Source organism: Mytilus edulis, chromosome 7 (genome assembly GCF_963676685.1).
Source record: "Mytilus edulis chromosome 7, xbMytEdul2.2, whole genome shotgun sequence".
Lineage (NCBI taxonomy): Eukaryota > Metazoa > Mollusca > Bivalvia > Mytilida > Mytilidae > Mytilus > Mytilus edulis.
In genome coordinates, this window is record NC_092350.1 from 29995423 (window position 1) to 30014900 (window position 19478).

A 19478-nucleotide genomic window follows, 5' to 3' on the forward strand; every position below is an offset into this window, starting at 1 on the left:
GTCCAGGCGATAAGACATTGACATTTTAAGGAATTAGAAAGGGGAAATGAAATTAATTAATAACATTTAATAAACATGGTATATAAATTACCAATTTGAAGACATCACAAGTTAAATTTATAAAAGTTTGACCATTGTTACTACACGTTGTCATAGTTGTGACGTGACGTTGTTGATGAAATACAGTAGTTCCGGTAAGTAGGCGGGGCTTATAGGTTAGTTGAGGTCATTGACGTATAAAGCTAATGTTCATACGTATAGCTTTATCTGTATAGTAAAATAGCTGCTTACACTAACGATAACATGTATGAAAGAGGGACTGTAAACATAATAAGCTGTTGATAAATAGAGAGCAGCACATCATATCAGAAACTTAATAATTTTACCTTCCGTTACGTAGTATAGACAGTATCAGGAATATCTGTACATGATGTTGTGTTTGTTATCAACACATTATGCTAATAAAATATTCCGCTGTAATGTCTCATACCGGCCAGACAATATCATATGTAAACTTGTTTATCAAAAGGCATGAACGATCTTCGAAAAAAGGAAATATTACCAATGAAGCGTTACCGAGCTAAAATTCATACTTTTCTTAACTATATGTGTTATTCTATCAACATATATATGTTACCATTTCATTTTAATATTTTACGTTGTACATTCGACCAGTATTAAGTTTTGATAATTTTCTTGCCTTTGCTTATGTCTTCAAATATTCATCAGTATGCGATACTGTAATGTACCTGACCGGATTCAACAACAAAAACCTAAGGCAGATTGAGTTCTCCCACAGTAAATTGCTTCGTCGTTTCAGTGACGACGATGTGTGAACAAAACAAAGAGACATACTAGTAATAGGCATCATATGGAAATGTACAAAATATGGGTACAGCAGTCATTCAACAGTGTGTCATTATCTTAATCACTATACTACAATCCATATTTATAAAAATTTGGAATTTAGGAATGATCCCGCGGAGCCACTCCTTGTTATCTTATCTAGCATCGAAAACTGTGATAAAGTACTATAATAAACTCATAATAGATATCAGGATTAAAACTTCGAACGCATTTGCTTTTTTATTGAAACAGTAATTTAATGACCTCCTATACATCAGATGTCATTAGGTTGACTAAGGAAATGATTGGGTGTTTCTCATTACATGGCCTGCTATACATCTGGTGTCATTAGGTTGACTAAGGAAATGATTGTGTGTTTCTCATTCAATGACCTCCTACACATCTGGTGTCATTAAGTTGACTAAGGAAATGATTGTATGTTTATCATTAAATGGTCTCCTATAGCCCTTTCCGATAACTAGGTTATCTTCCCTGAAATTTGGAACTCTCCTGTGAAAGGAGATAGTGGTAAAAGTGCTTCCGGTAGGTAACCGGCAAACTGAAACGTAACTGGTTGCACGGTGGATAAAGTCAGTTTATAGCGAGATATAGTCATGGGAAAACTATACTGTTGTGCAACAAATTGCCATAACTATAGTGGCAAAAGCGTAAATGACAATACTGTGACTTTACATAGGTTTCCTGTAAATAGAAGACACAAATCTATATGGCAATGCCGTGTCAGTCGCAAACAATGGAAGCCAACAAGTTGTTCAAGGCTTTGTTCAGAGCATTTCATAACGAAGAGAGGTCCAACAAAAGATCACCCATTGCCTTCAATATTTGATCACAAGATATTTAAGACCACAAACGTAAGTATTTGTTTTTATTTCTAAACAATGTAAAAAATTGTCTATTTAAAATATTTTGATTTAAAAAGATGTCGGACGTTCACCATACACATGTCTATAAATCATTTGTTTTAGTGTTTTTAAGAAATTAATTAAATAGTTTTCATTACAATACTGGTGTAATTTATTATAATTTCGTGTATACATGATTTATATGGCCATATCAGATGCTTAAAGCCATAAAGGTGTCTTATGTACAAAAATTAAAAAGTGTTATTTCATTTGCATGACTTCAATCATCGTTTGCCCTGGGAATTTTCAGAGGCGGATTTAGAGGGGGCCCAGGCCCCCCCTTTTTGGGAAAAAAATTTGGTTGCTTATATAGGAAATCATTGAAGCATGACTGGAGCGGGCCCCCTCTTAGGTCAGTCAGTGGGCCCCCACTTATGAAAATTTCTGGATCCGCCACTGATTTTATCTCCATCTTTTATTAGCCGGTAGCATACACCGACCCAATTGAAAGAATAAGAAAAGCACATGTATCATATGGTTCTCTTTTTTAGTGCCTACATGTACACCCAGTACAATAATTAATATTGACACGTATGCATCCTGAAGCATATTTTTGTATATGTATTCCATGACTTTATATATAATATATGTGTGTGTATTTAATCCTTAAAAGTTTAGTAAATTAGCAGTATTTTGCTTTCCATACATGTATTTGATTTGCCCTCCTTTTTTTCAGTTTGATTCATCTTTTAAAGAATTTGAGGAAAACAATGATTGTACTAGTACTGAAGATGAAACAGATCGTGATATCATTTGTGATGGAAATAAAGAGGCAAATAATGGCATAGCTGATGATCCAAGTAAACATTTTTTCACTGTTGACAGTCCTTCTACTATTAATACTTCTGTTAGATTGAACGATTACTGTGGTTATATTGATCCATCACATATCAGCTCTAAACTTAATCAGGAAACACAATGCGGAAAAACATGTACTGGAATTTTAAATGACTTTAGTTCACAGACTGATACTTTAACAACAGAAAAAGAAAACCAACCTTATACTGTATACCCTATCACAGATGCTGAAGTAAATGCCACACTGCCATTTTTAACTATTGACGATATCAGTAGTGAGGAAGTTACATTTTATACAGGTTTACCTAATAAGCCAACATTTTATTTATTGTATGAACATATAATGTCAAATATAAAAATTGTTGAGCCAGAGACTGGAGGCAGACCTCAAAAACTTAGAGGTGTGGATGAATTATTTATGGTTCTAATGCGGTTGCGTCTGGGTTTACTTACTCAGGACTTGGCACGTCGTTTTAATATTTCTGTTTCTACTTGTAGTAAAATATTTAACAAATGGATTGATTTAATGTATGAACATTTACATTTTCTTGTTGCCTGGCCTGATAGAGAAACTGTCAAATGTAATATGCCTGACAGTTTTAAAAGGAGGTATCCAAATTGTCGTGTAATTATAGATTGTACTGAAATATTCACAGAAACGCCACAGTCATTATCTAATAAAGGAAGAATGTACTCTGACTACAAGTCACATATGACATGGAAAGTTTTAATAGGAATAAGCCCGAATGGTGTGATTACTCATGTGTCTGACCTTTGGTCAGGTAGTATATCAGATAAACAAATAACAAAATCCAGTGGTCTTATTAACAAGTGTGATCCAGGCGATGCAATAATGGGGGATAAAGGATTTCTTATATCTGATATGTGTACTCCGAAAGGAATTTATCTCATAGTACCACCAACCAAAAAAAATGGTAAATTGACAAAACATGAAGTTGAAAAAACGAGGAGGATAGCTAATCTTAGAATACATGTTGAGCGTGCCATGGAAAGAATTAAAAACTTTCGTATAATACAAGGAGTAATGCCAATTTCCATGTCAGAAAAAGTTTCAAAGATTGTATTTATTGTTTGTGCTCTTTGCAATTTGCTACCACCTCTTATTCAACAATAAGTTATAATTGTTTTACTTGTAAATACTTGTCACATGACTGTTTTCACTTTGTCCTTCTGTCAGTAAACAATTTTCAAATACACAAAAACTCCAAAAAGAAGTATATATACAAATGTTTATTTATGACCCCAAATGAAACTTTGGATGTTCTAGTACCTTCTATTTTGATATGCATATTAATTTGTGAAAAAGGAGCTACTTTCAGTAAATAAAAGGCCTATTTTTTGCATGTTTTGGTTAAAAATTAAAATGTTGATGAATATTTCTTTGTAAATACACAACCAACTTCAAAATATGGATGAAATTCTCTTAAATTGTACATGTATCTATTGATTTTGCATTTATATATACATGTATAAAGTACATTTAATTTATCTCTAGTTCTATGATTTTAAGAAATGTTTACTTGTAGATACTGTTTACATATATGTATAATTAGCATGATATACAAGGAATAAATTAATATCAACATGATACAAATAAACATTTTTCAGCATTGATTGATCATTCATAGTATGTTGATTTTATAATACTAGGAGATGTATTGTGATTGCAAATGAGAAAAGTATTCACCAGAAAACCAATGACATGTAGTTTGCCTTGAGAACTTCAATAATGAGCAAAACCCATATACCATCATATTCAAAACATATTTAGCCAAACCATGCATTTACCTGTATAAATAAAATGATTTGTGGTTTATACATCTCTGACACAGAACAGCAATCATGACATCCTGATATCTAATATCAGTCACTGTACTTCACAAAATTGTATAGCTTTTTAATATTTGAACAAGTTGAAGCACACCATGGTGAAAATCTTGTTTTAATGTTAGGATAATTTGAACCTTTAATTGCAAATTATATTGTAGGGTTCAAATTTTTGGTGTTCGTTCCAGAATAAATTTCTGACATGACAGTCTTTCAGGTTTACCCATTCTCAGACTTTTTCATTTTTATTTGATCAAGTGACGTCCATGATTTGACCTCTACAAATTGAAAAAAAGTTGTATACCACAATAAATTAAAAATGAATGAATCCACAGTAATTTATATGACTTTTCTTGTGTGCATTTCAGAAATACTATAAGAGAAAGATAACTAAAATTAAATTTTAACATGTTTAATACGTTTACTCTCAACTGCCATGATTATTTTTGGCTAGAATATATAAATATAATCAGGTACATGTATGTAGGTTGTACATGTCTCTTAAGTAACATGATGAAATTTTAAAACAATAAATTATCTTCTGTTCGAAAACATTGTTTCACATTTAACATGTTTAAGGAATTAGTCGGAGAGTTAATTGTACAATTTCAGCCTTCGTTTTACACGGCTTGTAAATAGTTCTGGTATAATGGCACTACAGAAAAATGCATTTAACTTAGGTAACATGATGTTTTCCCAAAGTTCTTTGTCATAGCATATTCTTTCAAACTCCATTCCTTTATTGGTCCAAACAACAAAGTGGCACCATGCACGTTTAGTTATAGCTAGTTGTCCCTGAACTTGATAATAATAAGAATGACTACGTTTAAGTCTTAAACGCCCAAAATTATCCAGTTCACAACAAAAATTGCTCTGCCTTGCCGCTTCCAACGGATGCATGTCTCTTAGGGCATAAGGACATTTAACCTCAATCACACCATGATATGGATTACAATGTGGACAATAGACTAATCCATCAGGAGTAGCACCCAAATGTGGCAAATTCTCATTTATAATGACACCATTTTTTGTAGCTGTGAGTGGTGGATGACTCTCCCTTACACGAATGAGGTAGCTATCAATAGCTATTTGCTCATGATCTTTGCCCCAGCTGATCGCTGCATTTGTGAAACTTGGTGTGTAATCTAAAAGATACTTTATGAGGTTGTCAGGTTCAGTGTCAACCTTTCTCCTGACAATATTCCCAAACTTTGAAGCCGTTAGTCGCCCTCTGCGTACCTGTTTCCATAGAGGGTTTTTGTGTTGCTCTCTTGTAGCTACTTCAATTTTACTACAATCATCCTTTGTTATTTTCAAACTATCAAAATAGGATAAAAAATGTTGAACACACTCGATACTAGTAATATCAACTGTATCCATGTACGAAAAGTTTATGTTATGAAGTTTTGGCAATGTTGATACACTTGTATTATTCTCACATGAATCTGATATTTGTGGAAAGTTCATTAACCAGCCAGCATCAGGGTTTACATTCATAAGTCTTTCCTTAAAGCTAAGAATTGCTGGAGTTGACAGATCTTTCGAGAACGACTCATTTACACTGTAAAGGGAAACTTTTCTATCGGGAGACTTAAATTTATTGAATACCATTTCTTGAGATTTTTTTGGAGACAGGTTTCTGTTGCGTGGCTTTATCCATTCACAAGCCTTTGAGGTTGGTGCAATCTTGCCAGAATATTTTTGTTGTGTTATGTCTGCTATGCCATATAGAAGAGCTGCTATGTGACTACAGGATTCTCCAGCCCTGCAAAAAACTTCTATATCAATACTTGTAGTCAAATAACTATAAAAACAAAACAATTGTTGAAACACTTCAAAATAAAACTTTAGTAACAATATAAACATTAATTTATTGGAACTAGATTAGAAATAGATAGGAAATGTACATTAAGATAATAAAAATAAACTTGCTTCTGCATTATAAAAATGGTTATTATATTATTTCCATGCTCTAATTAATGATTAGTAAGTACATGTAATCATTTCATGTTGCTTTAAATATTTAACTTTGAAATGATTTAATTTAATTTACAACATGAATCTTGATTGTGAAAATTTGTAAAAATAATCACATGTTCTTCCTATGACAATATAATATATTTGACACCTACAAGTTAATCTTAATTGGTCCAGTATATTTATTTATTACAGGAAAACATGCAATTTTACAGGTACAAAATGTAGTCTGCCTGCACAGCTTGGTCTCATTACCAGCTGATAACAGGAAATAACATATACAGTGACAATGAAATTGAATATGATTATTTGATCTAAATGAGATTTAAAAAAAAATAGTCATTTATTATGTGCATATTTTTTTAATGAATATGTGTAAATATGCAATAGTAACTGTACTAACAATATAAAAAAATGTATGTAAACATAACTCAAATGGTTGAATAATGAAGAAAAAAATCCAAATAACTTAATTTTGGAATAATCATACTATTAAAGTCATAAAATGAAATAATAGAGGAGATTAAAATCATTAATATTGAAAATATTTTTTACGGGTTCATTTTTACATTACAAGATCAACAAAATCAACTTTATCTTATTTCTAGCAGTAGAATCATTTTAAATAAAAATGGAATGCAGGTGATGCATGAACAAATTAATGTTTGCTTTATATTGAGGATTGTTCATACATTTTGCAAAAAAAAAAATATTCTAAAGAAACTTACCCTGCTACACAGTTGCACTCAGCATTATGAACTCTCCCAGTAACCTTCGACAAATACACCCAAGTCTGGTATGCTGGCTTCTTTTTCTTATCCTTTGTTGGTATAGATGGGAGACAGTGGCACTTGATGATACAGTGGGAGCACTTTTCAGATATTTGGTGGCAATTAATGTTAGAAATGTGTCCTTCTTGGTAAAAAACCTTTGCCTTCAGTTGACGTCTAGCTCCCATTTCACTGGCATCGTAAGATCTATGTCTACTTAAAACTAAAAAGTCATATAGTTCTTTGTGTGTAAAGTCCGGAAATTGGTCACAGTTAGTTGACCAACCCTCTTTTAATTCTGTTGGACTGGGTAAATTTTCACCTAATGGCGTGAGAAGAGGCGACTTTATATCATCTCGGGGTGCATTATTGTTTATGTCTAGGCCCAGATCTTTAGCCCCTTTTGCCCGCTCTATTAATTCAGGCTTATTTCCGAAAGTTGGTTGGTTACATTTCTTCAGAAAATGCTGTAACTCTTTCTTTTTCCAAGTATTGAAGTCACTTGCCATTGCTATCTATAAAAACTGTCCTGGTTCACGTAGATATCGATATATAGTAAACTAGTAATTGATGAAGTGGGCGTTGTTATGGACGCTGGTAGGTGTACCTACCGGAAGCAGTAAATCTCCGATAGCGGAGAACGCCTAAAGGGAAATAACCTAGTTATCGGAAAGGGCTATACATCTGGTGTCATTAGATTGACTAAGAAAATGATTGTGTGTTTCTCATTGAACGACCTCCTATACATCTGGTGTCATTAGGTGGACTAAGAAAATGATTGTGTGCTTCTCATTCAATGACCTCCTACACATCTGATGTCATTAGGTTGACTAAGAAAATGATTGTGTGCTTATTAAATGGCCTCCTATACATCTGATGTCATTAGCATGATTAGATTGACTAAGAAAATGAGTGTGTGCTTCTCATTCAATTACCTCATATACATCTGGTGTCATTATGTTGACTAAGAAAGTGATTGTGTGTTTTTCATTAAACGGCCTCCTATACATTTGGTGTCATTAGGTTGACTAAGAAAATGATTGTGTGTTTCTGATGTATGTACAATGAACTAAATAACCTTGTTTGAAAATTTGCCGCATCAACTCTTATTAGTTATATATTTTTTCCCATATTAAAATCTCAACATGTTAAAAATGTTTCTTGTAAAAGTTGTAAAACTTCAAAATTGGATCGGAACAAAATGAAATAAATAGACCTTTTCATAGAAAATGACATACCCTCTAAATTTATCAAACGTGTAAATTAATAGGGTAAAACACAATTTACTGATTTGAAAAAAAAATGTGGCACGACCAATTTCTATTATCAAAAAAATATACTAAATATTAAAAAGTTTTCCCCTATAAATGTTGCAGAATTAAAAAAAAAAATGGATTTTTTTTAATTCGGAAAACTGACCGAATGTACAATGATTATAAACTGTTTTAAGTATGTATGTTTTTAAATAAGTCTCAAACATTCATTTTAAAATACTTTTTTTCCAAACGATGGTAAATTACTATCTTTTCTAAGATGTTTGATGATTTTAAAATGTGTTACAGTCTTTTGGTACAGGGGAGGAGAGTAATGATTTGAATATGTGTTACAGTCTTTTGATACAGAGGAGAAGAGTAATGATTTTAATATGTGTTACAGTCTTTTGATACAGGGGAGGAGAGTAATGATTTTAATATGTGTTACAGTCTTTTGATACAGGGGAGGAGAGTTTAATATGTGTTACAGTCTTTTGATACAGGGGAGGAGAGTTTAATATGTGTTTCAGTCTTTTGATACAGGGGAGGAGAGTTATGATTTTAATATGTGTTACAGTCTTTTGATACAAGGGAGGAGAGTTTTAAACTGGTTTCAAACGTTATCGAGAAAGTAGTTATCAATGGTCACTTTTCTACTGTAAATTGACTGATAAATAGAACTTTAAAGTATAAGTTTTAAATCAATATGCATTTAAAGCAGTAAAGTATGTGTTAAACAGTACAATTAAAGCTAACGTTGACAATTTGTTTTTTTACCAACATAAATGGTTATTTACAGTTAGTGATTTGTGGCTTAAACAGCATTCTATGCACATGTAACACTATATTGTTACCTAATTGAAATGCTTAACTAAAACTGTGGTCAGTATGACATACATTAAAACTGCGATGGAAAACTTTTATAACAAGGGCCAACAATTATAGATTTGTTCTTTCTTTGTTCAATATATCCATAAAATCCTTGTCCTGGAGGTTTTCTGGCCCTACTTATATGCACAGTCAATATGTTTTTTAAGAACCCATGGGTATATAAAACCTTTAATGTTTGTACCTTTTGATATATAGCATAACCGGTAAAGAATTGCGTAACTTTGTTTTACGTGGGAATGTTTTAAATGTTTAAATTTCCATATTGCTTGAATTATATAATACACAATAATTTTCGGCTTTGTCATCTTTTATTTAACATTTTTATTATATTTAGTTTCCAAACATGATAATGCGATTTTTCACGTACTATTTTAGTTTATAATTTTTTTCTATTTCATTCGATAAATAAAATCAAAGAAATCTACATCATTAAATATCAAAACGACACGTTATACTTTAATTCGTCAAAAGCGCTTTTCTGGATTTACCTTCATCGTTTATCGTGTGCAAGTAAAATTTTGAAAATCATTGATATTCAGATATTTTACATTTTTAATGCATTCATTTGTGACTGGTGTACCCGTTTGATATGCATTATAAAGCAACTATAGTTCATCGGGTCAACATGACAAGATATACATAACAATGATTTTCAATTATGAAGTAGTGCGAAAAGCTAAACGAGCAGTTTGAAAGATCATACATCTTAAGTCTTGATATCAGCACTAAGAACAGAACTAAGTAAGTACTATGTTCTTCCAAATTTAAAACTAATTGCACTAATTGTACACTATATGTACAATGAACTAAATAACCTTTTTCATAGAAAATGGCATACCCTCTAAATTTATCAAACGTGTGAATTAATAAGGAAAAACACAATTTACTGATTTGAAAAAAATATGTGGCACGACCAATTTCTATTATAAAAAATATACTAAATATTAAAAAGTTTTCCCCTATAAATGTTGCAGAATTAAAAAAATGGATTTTTTTTAATTCGGAAAACTGACCGAATGTACAATGATTATATAACTGTTTTAAGTATGTATGTTTTTAAATAAGTCTCAAACATTCATTTTAAAATACCTTTTTTTCCAAACGATGGTAAATTACTATCTTTTCTAAGATGTTTGGTGATTTTAATATGTGTTACAGTCTCTTGATACAGGGGAGGAGAGTAATGATTTTAATATGTGTTACAGTGTTTTGATACAGGGGAGGAGAGTAATGATTTTAATATGTGTTACAGTGGAGGAGAGTTTAATATGTGTTACAGTCTTTTGATACAGGGGAGGAGAGTTATGATGTTAATATGTGTTACAGTCTTTTGATACAGGGGAGGAGAGTTTTAAACTGGTTTCAAACGTTATCGAGAAAGTAGTTATCAATGGTCACTTTTCTACTGTAAATTGACTGATAAATAGAACTTTAAAGTATAAGTTTTAAATCAATATGCATTTAAAGCAGTAAAGTATGTGTTAAACAGTACAATAAAGCTAACGTTGACAATATGTTTTTTTTACCAACATAAATGGTTATTTACAGTTAGTGATTTGTGGCTTAAACAGCATTCTATGCACATGTAACACTATATTGTTACCTAATTGAAATGCTAAACTAAAACTGTGGTCAGTATGACATACATTAAAACTGCGATGGAAAACTTTTTTAACAAGGGCCAACAATTATAGATTTGTTCTTTCTTTGTTACATATATCCATAAAATCCTTGTCCTGGAGGTTTTCTGGCCCTACTTATATGCACAGTCAATATGTTTTTTAAGAACCCATGGGTACATAAAACCTTTAATGTTTGTACCTTTTGATATATAGCATAACCGGTAAAGAAATGCGTAACTTTTTTTTACGTGGGAATGTTTTAAATGTTTAAATTTCCACATTGCTTGAATTATATAATACATAATAATTTTCGGCTTTGTCATCTTTTATTTAACATTTGTATTATATTTAGTTTCCAAACATGATAATGCGATTTTTCACGTACTATTTTAGTTTGTTAAATTGAACTCACTCAATTACGAATGTTTCCTTTGACTTCAAATTTTTATTTTTTCTATTTCATTCGATAAATAAAATCAAAGAAATCTACATCATTAAATATCAAAACGACACGTTATACTTTTAATGCGTCAAAAGCGCTTTCCTAGATTTACCTTCATCAAGAACAACAAACGCCGAATTTTTGAAAGCCAATGATGTTAAACAACCAACTCAGTTGAAAAGCTTCATGACCAAAAGTACCTAAAAATAGACAAATTCATCTCAGGTCAACTTTACCTGACGATGTCCAAACCTCAGTTTCTTTATAATTGCAAAAATTATAAACGGACAAATTTAAAAATGTTTGTTATAAATCATGTCAGTACCGAAGAACCGAGTACAAAGCAGATCATACACTCGGATAAATAGTCCAACTGCAGCGGTATCGACCCAGTGCTGTAAGATATTAAAACAATGCGTTATAAATATAATGCGTTTGAAGTGCTTTTCTGGATAAACTTTCATCAGGAACGGTTAAAGCCGAATATGTGAAAGCCAATAGGAGGAATAAGAAATGAAACAATTGAAGAATATTTTTTTTTACAGAAATGATTTGAATATCCAATAGTTTTTAATCATTTATTGATGCATCGCCTTGACCTAGATATTAAACAACCGTATAGCTTTGCGTCATCATATCAATTATGTTATCATTTACAAGGACATTCGATTTTTATAGTTAAGTGCAAATCATACTTGATTGGACGTGGGAGTTTTTAAATGTTTAAATTTACATATTGCTTTGATATTACATAACAATATTCGAATTTTTCATCTTGTATTTTACTTTTAGTTCCAAACCATGCAAACATGATGAAGCGATTCACATGAAGTATTCCTCAAATGTTTTATTAGACTTTGTATCTTTTTTTGCCCTTATATATTTAGTTGTCAAGCAAAGGTGAATCGTTAACTCTTTTTTTACGAAAATCTTTTAAACATTCAACAGTTTTGATTCATTCATTGATGTATCGGCTTGATATAGATATTAAAGCAACCGTATAGCTTTGCATCATCATATCAATTAAGCTATCATTTACATCGACATGCATTTCATAGTCATAGAAAAATGTAGGACAAGCATGGTTAGCAATTTATGGTAATTCGCGAGGTTAACGTCTCTCGTTTTAAAAAGATACAGAGTGGCGACACGCTTGAAATGCCTAAACTGATTATCCTCGAGGCCCAAAACATAACAAATAGATAATAAGGTTTTGGCAGTATTTGGCCACGGCTTTATCTTGAATAAAATATAACATATATGATATATAATATGTATTTAAATTGGCAATATTGCTCTGAAATATATTTATCAATGTCTGTATTTAATATATATGTAAATTATAATGTGGCTACCGCAAATTATGGCAGACCACTAATATAAATATATTTAAGTAATATGTCTGGTACGAGAAGTTGAATGATGAGCCCTGGTAATCAGAGGCTATCATTACTGTTCACTGAATATATGAATGTTAAATCCAGCGCAGCGAAATGTGCTCTGCCAATGTCCAACTTTTAAAAGTTGTTCACTTTAGACCGCAATCATTTGATATTTTAGACTTTAATTTTACATGTAGTAATTATGATTTAACAATAACTGATTCTTATAAATACCTTGGGATCTGGCTTGACGAACACCTTACATTTACAAAAAATACCAAGGAACTAGCAAAATCAGCAAGCCGAGCTTTAGGGGCTGTTTTTGGACGTTTTATTTCATCCGGTGGTATGTCATATAAAGTTTATAAAAAATTGTACAACTCAATGGTGGAGCCTATCTTAATGTACGGAAGTGGAATTTGGGGAACAAAATCGTTTAGTGTAATAAACTCTGTGCAAAATAAAGCCAGTAAGTACTTTTTATCAGTTGGTAGAAAAACGTCTAATATTTCTACTATGGGCGACTTAGGATGGACTTCATGTTTGAATAAACAGCGTGTTTCATGCGTTCGGCTTCTGTGTAAACTAACACAAATGGATCAAAGTAGAACTGTATATGATATTTGGAGTTGGATATCACGTCGACGAAAAGGCTGGAAAACGGAGGTGAACAAGATGGTGAACTTATTGGAAATTAGAAACATTGTTAGTGATGTATCATTAAGTACAAAAGTAGTCATGAAAAAAGTCACTGAACAGGTTAACATCTTAAATAATACAGAATGGCAGAGAGAACTTTTTAACGGTCGCGTAAAAGACAATGGAAATAAACTTAGAACATTTAGGCAATACAAAGGCAACTGTTCCGTGGAACCGTATGTGTCAAAAATTATTCCACGGTCGTACCGACGTGTAATGGCCCTGTTTCGTGCAGGATCGCTCCCGTTAGCCATCGAGACTGGAAGATACACCAAGCCGCCAATACCTGTTGAAGACCGTTTATGTGTGTAATGCTCTGACAAAAGTGTTGAAACTGAGAAACATTTTTTATTGAACTGTTGTCTATATAATGACTTAAGATTTGACCTTTACTCAGAATGTTCACAACATATTAACAATTTTGAAAATTTGAATGACGATTTAAAATTTATACAAATCATGAATTGCTCCGTGATTCAGCCATTTTTATGTAAAAGTATTCATAAGTTTTTTATGCAACGTAAATTATTTACATAATTTTTAACTATTTTCATGCGACATAAATTTTTTACTTAAATTTTTAACCGTGGACAGTTATTTTAATTCATTGATTTTATTTAAATTATGCATATCAGTTGATTCCCCCCCCCGCAATATCTTAATGTAAATATTTTCACATATATGTGTGAAGTTTTAGATGTATGCATGTGAAGTTTTAGATGTATGTAAAGTAAATATTTTTTTACGAAACATTTTTAAATAATTTTACTTAAGTTTTAGTCAGCACTTCGGTGTTGACATGAATATCAATTATATGGTCATTTTTATAAATTTTCTGTTTACAAAACTTTGAAAAACTAAGGATTTTCTTACCCCAGGAGAAGATTACCTTAGCCGTATTTGGCACAACTTTTTGGAATTTTGGGTCCTCAATGCTCTTCAACTTTGTATTTATTTGGCTTTTTGAACTATTTTGATCTGCGCGTCACTGATGAGTCTTATGTAGACGAAACGCGCGTCTGGCGTATAAAATTATAATCCTGGTAATTTTGATAACTATTATTCATCATGTTGAAAATACTCTAAAATCATAGTTATTAGTTTTTAAAATACAGTATTTCAAGGTATCGTTGGATTTTTAAGAACATGTATATATATTTTGTGCAATGTGTCTCATAAGCCAAATGACATGGCTGGGTATTGATTGTTCTATGTATGTTTTAATATTGTTGTATGATATGTATCTCAATCAATATGTGACAAAATAATAAAATAGATTATTATATTTTATATATTACACTAATGTAAAATTACATTAACGGCAAAACCTAAAACAGGAGATATGCTATTAAAGTATTTTACAATCTATATTGTTATTGGCGTTTGTTTGGAAAGAAAGCTTATGTGCGGTAAGCAATTTTCCTTTTTGTTTTATGAATGAGTTACTAATATGACCATCGAAAACTATAAAAAATAGTTATAAAAATTATATTTTTTGGTCGATTTAGATCGTCATGGGGAACAATAATTTACCTCACTATGATATATTTATATATTTACACAGAATATAAAGAAGATTTGTATATGAAGATTGGTGATGTTTCAATTATTTTGATAAGATAATACTAATGATTTGAAGAAATAACATTAATTTTAACGATAACAAGTGTGGACACAGATCAATGTGGATAATATGTTTGAATGTTTGACGGTGTTTTCTTATAAAAATAATAATCTGTTTTTCCCCCATAGTGTTCCACAGTGACAGCCATTTTCAATATCAGACCAGTACCAAACACTAAAAATGTATAGTGGTTTTTTTTCTCAATATTTGGGTTTTATGTTTAAGATTATCTTGGAGGAGACACTTTTTGTACACAATTATTTTTAAATATGTATTACCAAATGATTCTGTTAAATTGAGATCCACTACTTTGCTTTTGGATAAAAAAAAAAATACTAAAAATTAGTAGAGGAACACATAAGCTGCATTTCTACATATATGTATTTTTGATATGCAAGATGGTTTATAAGAACCTGTATGTATGTTCTTCTCGTATGGTTCTAATTATGTCCATTGTGGTGGGCATTTCTTACTTGGAACACTGTAGTAAAGGATCATCCTAGTATCATTGGTGAAAGATTCCCTTTACATGTTCGACATTGTTTCTTAGATGTCTAATAGCTCAAAGTGATGATAATACCTGGCATGCACATGGGGCTAGATGAGCAAGAGAGTACACTTCTCTTGTATCACACATATATTTTAATTCTTTCTTTGAAATTGTCTTTATCTTAGATTCTCCATGGCCTGATTGAACTTATATAAACAAGATAAAAGACAAATTTAACAGAATGAAATAATTTTAATAACATGGTATATCCAATTTATTTGTTTATGATTCTTAATTTCTCTAAATAGATTGATCTTCCTCTAAGTTCAGTATTTTTGTGATTATACTTTTTATTACAAATAGTGAAGACTATAATTGCAAAATTTATAAACGGACAAATTTAGAAATGTTTGTTATAAATCATGTCAGTACCGAAGTACCGAGTACAAAGCAGATCATACACTCGGATAAATAGTCCACCTGCAGCGGTATCGACCCAGTGCTGTAAAATATTAAAACAATGCGTTATAAATATAATGCGTTTGAAAAGCTTTTCTGGATTAACTTTCATCAGGAACGGTTAAAGCCGAATATGTGAAAGCCAATAGGAGGAATAAGAAATGAAACAATTGAAGAATATTTTTTTTTACAGAAATGATTTGAATATCCAATAGTTTTTAATCATTTATTGATGCATCGCCTTGACCTAGATATTAAACAACCGTATAGCTTTGCGTTATCATATCAATTATGTTATCATTTACAAGGACATTCGATTTTTATAGTCAAGTGCAAATAATACTTGATTGGACGTGGGAGTTTTTAAATGTTTAAATTTACATATTGCTTTGATATTACATAACAATATTCGAATTTTTCATCTTGTATTTTACTTTTAGTTCCAAACCATGCAAACATGATGAAGCGATTTCACATGAAGTATTCCTCAAATGTTTTATTAGACTTTGTATCTTTTTTTGCCCTTATATATTCAGTTGTCAAGCAAAGGTGAATCGTTAACTCTTTTTTTACGAAAATCTTTTAAACATTCAACAGTTTTGATTCATTCATTGATGTACCGGCTTCGCATAGATATTAAAGCAACCGTATAGCTTTGCATCATCATATCAATTAAGCTATCATTTACATCGACATGCATTTCATAGTCATAGACAAGTGTAGGACAAGCATGGTTAGCAATTTATGGTAATTCGCCAGGTTAACGTCTCTCGTTTTAAAAGGATACAGAGTGGCGACACGCTTGAAATTCCTAAACTGATTGTGTATCTAGTTTATTTAGTTTAATTTTTAAATTTAGCTAAAACTTCACGCAGCATGGTAAATGAAATTACTTTGATGATGACTCAGATTATCTAAAAAAAAAGACTCAAAACATTGCTGAATTCCATACTTTTTTGTTAACAATTATCATAGAGATAAAAAAAAATGTATACCAGGCATGTTTTAAAACAGTGAAAAATGTCATGTTTTCCTTACAATAAAATTATTGTTATTATTTATCATCTTCATCAGTATTATCATTTTACCGTGAAATGAAATGTTTTAGATTAATATTTGACGTCAGTAGACAAAAGTATTGCGTCCACGATTTGATGATTATAGTATATGTAGTTTGCGTTTTATTGATTCTCCTAGTGTATTCGGCCAATCCTAGAGTTTAAATGGACATAACTTTTTACCGGACCAAATCGTTTTAAATCGTCTGAAATTGGGTCCCGTTTTTTCTTGGACTTTCCTATACGTTTTTGCCGCCATGATAGCGTCTTCAGTTGTTCATCAGAGGCCCTATACATTTTCAACTCATCAGAAATGTTCTCAATTGAGGGTGGCCATTAGTAATAAGTAAAGCCTGGATAACACTTAACATTTTTTTTCGAATGCACTTCAAAATTTGAATAAAGAGGATAAACACAATTTAACCGCCAATGGGTTCGATCAGAAAAATTTGAATTTATGATCATACTTTTGAATTGATATTCTTAAAATATTTCAAATTAAATATTGAGACCGCAATACAATCATGCAAAACGGGTAAAGTATCCTGTCCTATGTAAAGTTACTGCCAGAACACTTTGTTATGATAAGCGTTATGTCATCTTCTTATTTATAACATCTGCTCGACGTATAGGATATCATTACGTTTTTCTACATTTTTAGCTCACCTGGTCCGAAGGGCCAAGTGAGCTATTCTCATCAATTGTCGTCCGTCGTCGTCGTTAACTTTTTACATTTTGAACGTCTTCTCTATACTCATGTACCTTAGCATCTAAGAAAAATAACTCAACTACAAACTTAAGTTTGTTGACTAGCTCGCTGCGTATATCTTTTCTGGGCTGTCGCTTTTATTACAATACAGCAATATTATAACAACATAAAATATATACAAAATACTATTTGCCATCATCTTCCAAATTATCAATATTCAAAACACACAAAATACTGTTTCGTGGCCGATCAGGAAAAACCAATTTGGAAACCTGCATCCTTTTGTCAATGCCATGCGAAACTCAAGTGTTGGATCGCACTCATAAAACATAAATGTGCATGTACAAAAAATGCTCAATCTAACTAAATAAAAGGGAGTTTTAGTCCGAAGACTACGGCTATAAAAAAAATTATAAGACACAACATATAATCCAATTCCGATTACGGTTATATAGCCATACCATATATATAAAAATTATATATAACAGACCATTAACAATTAACAATTGTCAAATTGAGCATTCTTTATGCTTATGAAAAAAATTGATGTACACAGAACGAACGCAAGGCTAGAAGTTTTACTCATATAACTACAAATGTATCTATTTACCACTACAATTTTTGGCGCCAAAAAAAATCATACGCCTCGGAAATACCTTACCGAGAAGACAATAAATTCACGCTTTACAGCGTGCCGCGGGACTTATCTAGTCTTTTCTATACTCATGTACCTTAGCATCTAAGAAAAGTAACTCAACTACAAACCTAAGTTTGTTGACTAGTTCGCTGCGTATATAGAACAACAAAGATAGAGTATAAAGAAAAAACTGACAAATTGTTTAATCACAGTAATGTACGAAACAAACTTCAAATAAATGACAGCTAAACAGCGGACAAAAAATTTGAACACAATGACAATTTATAAACCCAAATGCTCTGAAACTTGTAATCGGTTAGCAACAGAACCCTCTACATAACCATCCTTACTTGAATCACTCTTCCACCTTTCGTGTCTTTTCCAACACCTGTCATTAACACCTGAATTAGCCGCCGAAGTGGCACCTCCTGACCGTAAAGAATGTAAACCGAGATTAACGCTTTATCATACATTCTCTTTCAGTAGTATAACTTATAGGCCTATTAACCTTAATCAAACCACATTTATCTTTAGATCTATACAAAGGACGAAATAAATACATGTCTGTGGCTTTTAAATATTCGCCAAACCACGATATCTTAAGAACATAGAATAAGGACAAGCTAAAGACTGCCCCTTGGATACCAACACCTCATCTCCAGCTCTATACTGGTCGGTCTAACTCTTCCTAATCTTAAGTACCAAATAACTTTCTTTGATAGTGACATCATTGCATTACAATTGACTCAATTCACTAAAACGTGGAAAAGCACTAAAACTTAACAAAATCACGACAAGATCTCGTACAACTGTTAAATCATTGGAATATTGATACATACTACATAAATCAATTAAAATATCTTTAGACACTGGATCTTTCTTGTTGACAGGGTTTTTTGCGGTTCGCTTAGCAGACTCGAGTAAATTTTGCACAAATGTGTTGCTAGTTGGATCTAACTGACCACAAATTTCGTGAGCCCACTTAACGGAGTAAAAAACAGTGTTAACAGTACTAAATGTACCACCATTATCTAATAAATGTACAAAATA

The 19478-nt window shown here is 31.6% G+C and overlaps 3 protein-coding genes across 4 annotated transcripts in view; 2 read left to right on the plus strand and 1 right to left on the minus strand.

Annotated features, from left to right (window-relative positions):
* Window positions 1–1312: 1312 nt before the first annotated feature.
* Window positions 1313–4048, plus strand: LOC139481204 (uncharacterized). The gene is made up of 2 exons (XM_071264364.1): window positions 1313–1718; window positions 2446–4048. The coding sequence occupies exons 1-2, from the start codon at window positions 1461–1463 to the stop codon at window positions 3700–3702; spliced, it is 1515 nt and encodes a 504-aa protein (XP_071120465.1). The 5' UTR covers window positions 1313–1460; the 3' UTR covers window positions 3703–4048.
* Window positions 4049–4855: 807 nt separating this feature from the next.
* LOC139481205 (uncharacterized) lies at window positions 4856–7795 on the minus strand. The gene is made up of 2 exons (XM_071264366.1): window positions 7121–7795; window positions 4856–6180 (listed from the first exon to the last, which is right to left on the minus strand). Exons 1-2 carry the CDS (start codon window positions 7669–7671, stop codon window positions 5010–5012), a joined length of 1722 nt encoding a protein of 573 aa, XP_071120467.1. The 5' UTR covers window positions 7672–7795; the 3' UTR covers window positions 4856–5009.
* A 1953-nt stretch (window positions 7796–9748) lies between these two features.
* LOC139481216 (organic anion transporter 3-like) overlaps window positions 9749–19478 on the plus strand; it is a 54536-nt gene continuing 44806 nt past the window's right edge. For both annotated transcript variants that reach the window (XM_071264382.1, XM_071264383.1), the window contains exon 1: window positions 9749–10047. The gene's annotated coding sequence lies outside the window, so the exon portion shown is untranslated. The remainder of the gene's footprint in view (window positions 10048–19478) is intronic.

Excerpts from the sequence above, each read along its gene's own strand:
- LOC139481204 (XM_071264364.1), top strand. The coding sequence starts at position 1,461 with ATGGGAAAACTATACTGTTGTGCAACAAATTGCCATAACTATAGTGGC. Across the intron at positions 1,719-2,445 it reads AGATATTTAAGACCACAAAC|TTTGATTCATCTTTTAAAGA; the intron begins GTAAGTATTTGT and ends CCTTTTTTTCAG.
- LOC139481205 (XM_071264366.1), bottom strand. The coding sequence starts at position 7,671 with ATGGCAAGTGACTTCAATACTTGGAAAAAGAAAGAGTTACAGCATTTT. Across the intron at positions 6,181-7,120 it reads GAGTGCAACTGTGTAGCAGG|GGCTGGAGAATCCTGTAGTC; the intron begins GTAAGTTTCTTT and ends AGTTTTTTGCAG.